The sequence below is a fragment of the Corapipo altera genome, unplaced genomic scaffold (assembly GCF_003945725.1).
Source record: "Corapipo altera isolate COAL_440 unplaced genomic scaffold, ASM394572v1 58289, whole genome shotgun sequence".
NCBI lineage: Eukaryota > Metazoa > Chordata > Aves > Passeriformes > Pipridae > Corapipo > Corapipo altera.
In genome coordinates, this window is record NW_020891317.1 from 1 (window position 1) to 1,413 (window position 1,413).

The 1,413-nt window shown below is 67.1% G+C and overlaps 1 protein-coding gene across 1 annotated transcript; it reads right to left on the reverse strand.

The window, feature by feature from the left end:
- Window positions 1-6: 6 nt before the first annotated feature.
- On the reverse strand, window positions 7-1,246 carry LOC113942542 (coiled-coil domain-containing protein 130-like). Its single transcript, XM_027633650.1, has 5 exons — window positions 1,160-1,246; window positions 777-859; window positions 632-687; window positions 260-320; window positions 7-174 (listed from the first exon to the last, which is right to left on the reverse strand). Exons 1-5 carry the CDS (start codon window positions 1,223-1,225, stop codon window positions 9-11), a joined length of 432 nt encoding a protein of 143 aa, XP_027489451.1. The 5' UTR covers window positions 1,226-1,246; the 3' UTR covers window positions 7-8.
- Window positions 1,247-1,413: the final 167 nt, after the last annotated feature.

A 1,413-nucleotide genomic window follows, 5' to 3' on the forward strand; every position in this document is an offset into this window, starting at 1 on the left:
TACTGGTGTTACTGGGCCATCCTGGACTCACAGGGGGGCGGGGCCTGGGCGCTGTCCCGGGGGTCCCAGCGCTCCTCCTTGCGCCGGGCCCCGCTCACGATGACGTAGTCGCAGCTCGCGGGGTCCGTCTGCAGCTCGATGTGGTTCACGCACAGGTGACACTTCATCCTGAACCTGGTGGGGGGGGTCACGGCTCAGGGGGGGGGCCCTGGGGGTGTCCCCAGGTGTCCCCAGAGCTCGGGAGGGGTGTCACACCCACCTGTACACGGGGGTGGTGTAGTAATTCCCCACCTTCTTCTTCTCCGCGTTGTACCTGACGCCTGAGGGAGGAGGGGGTGGGGGGTAGGGGGGGTCAGACCCACCCCTTAAAGGATTTCAGGGCCCCCCTGAGCACCCAAACCCCCTGGGACTCACCAAAACACCCCCCGCCCCCAAAAACTCCGCTGCCAGGCCACTTGAATGCCCCGATCCCCCTCAAAACCCCCCAGACAGACCCTCCCCAAAAACCAACCCCTGACATCCCCCAGCCCCCCCAAACCCCCAACAACCTCTCCCTTACCCCCCCAACCCCCCCCCAGAACCTCCCCAACACCCCCCTGACACCCCCAAAGCTGCCCCCAGCCCCACTCACCCATCCCGATGTGGTTCTTGCACCCGTCGCACCAGATGTTAAAGGGCATCTCGAACCTGAAGGGGGGGCACAGGGAGGGTTTAGGGGTGTCCTGGGGACCCCCCAGCTGTGCCAGGGGCCGTTTTGGGGTGTGTCCTCCCCTCACCTGATGACCAGGATGCCCTGGGAGAGCTTCCGGGCGCGCTCCCGCAGGGGGTGGCTGTGGTGGTACTTGTTGAGGGAGCCATGCTGGGGGGGAAAAAGGGGGCGTCAGGGGGGTCCACAGCACCCCAAAAACCCCCTGAGCCCCCCCTGGCAGACCCCCAGAACCCCAAAAACCCCTTAACCCCAAACTCCCCGTGACAGCCCCACCAGCCCCCCCAAAACCCCGACACCCTCCCCAGCCCCGCCAAATCCCCCCTTACACCCCCCAGTTCCCCCCAAACCTCCAAAAATCGCCCCTAAACCCCCCCAAAATCCCCCCTGACACCCTCCCAGCCCCCAACCCCCCCCAAGTTCTCCCCAGCCCCCCAAACGCCCCTCACCCACCTTGGCAGGGTCGAAGTCGGGGGGGTAGTACTTGTTGGTGCCCTTGCGCTCGCCCTGGGGGGACATTGGGGGGTCACAGGGGGCCCCCCGGTGGCGTTGGTGGCCCCGTGGTGGCACCAGTGGCACCAGTGGCCCCAGGGTGGCCACGGTGGCCCAGATGCCTGTGGTGCAGCCACAGTGGCCCTGGTGGCCCCAGGGTGGTCCCGTGGTGGCCCCGATGTGGCCCCGTGGTGGCCTCAATGCTGCTGAGGTGG

Bases quoted from the DNA above. Each gene is read 5' to 3' on its own strand.
- LOC113942542 (XM_027633650.1), bottom strand. From the start codon at position 1,225: ATGTCCCCCCAGGGCGAGCGCAAGGGCACCAACAAGTACTACCCCCCC. The intron at 860-1,159 runs GTGGGTGAGGGG...TTTCCCCCCCAG, and splicing joins CCGACTTCGACCCTGCCAAG to CATGGCTCCCTCAACAAGTA. The intron at 321-631 runs GTGAGTGGGGCT...CTCCTCCCTCAG, and splicing joins CAAGAACCACATCGGGATGG to GCGTCAGGTACAACGCGGAG.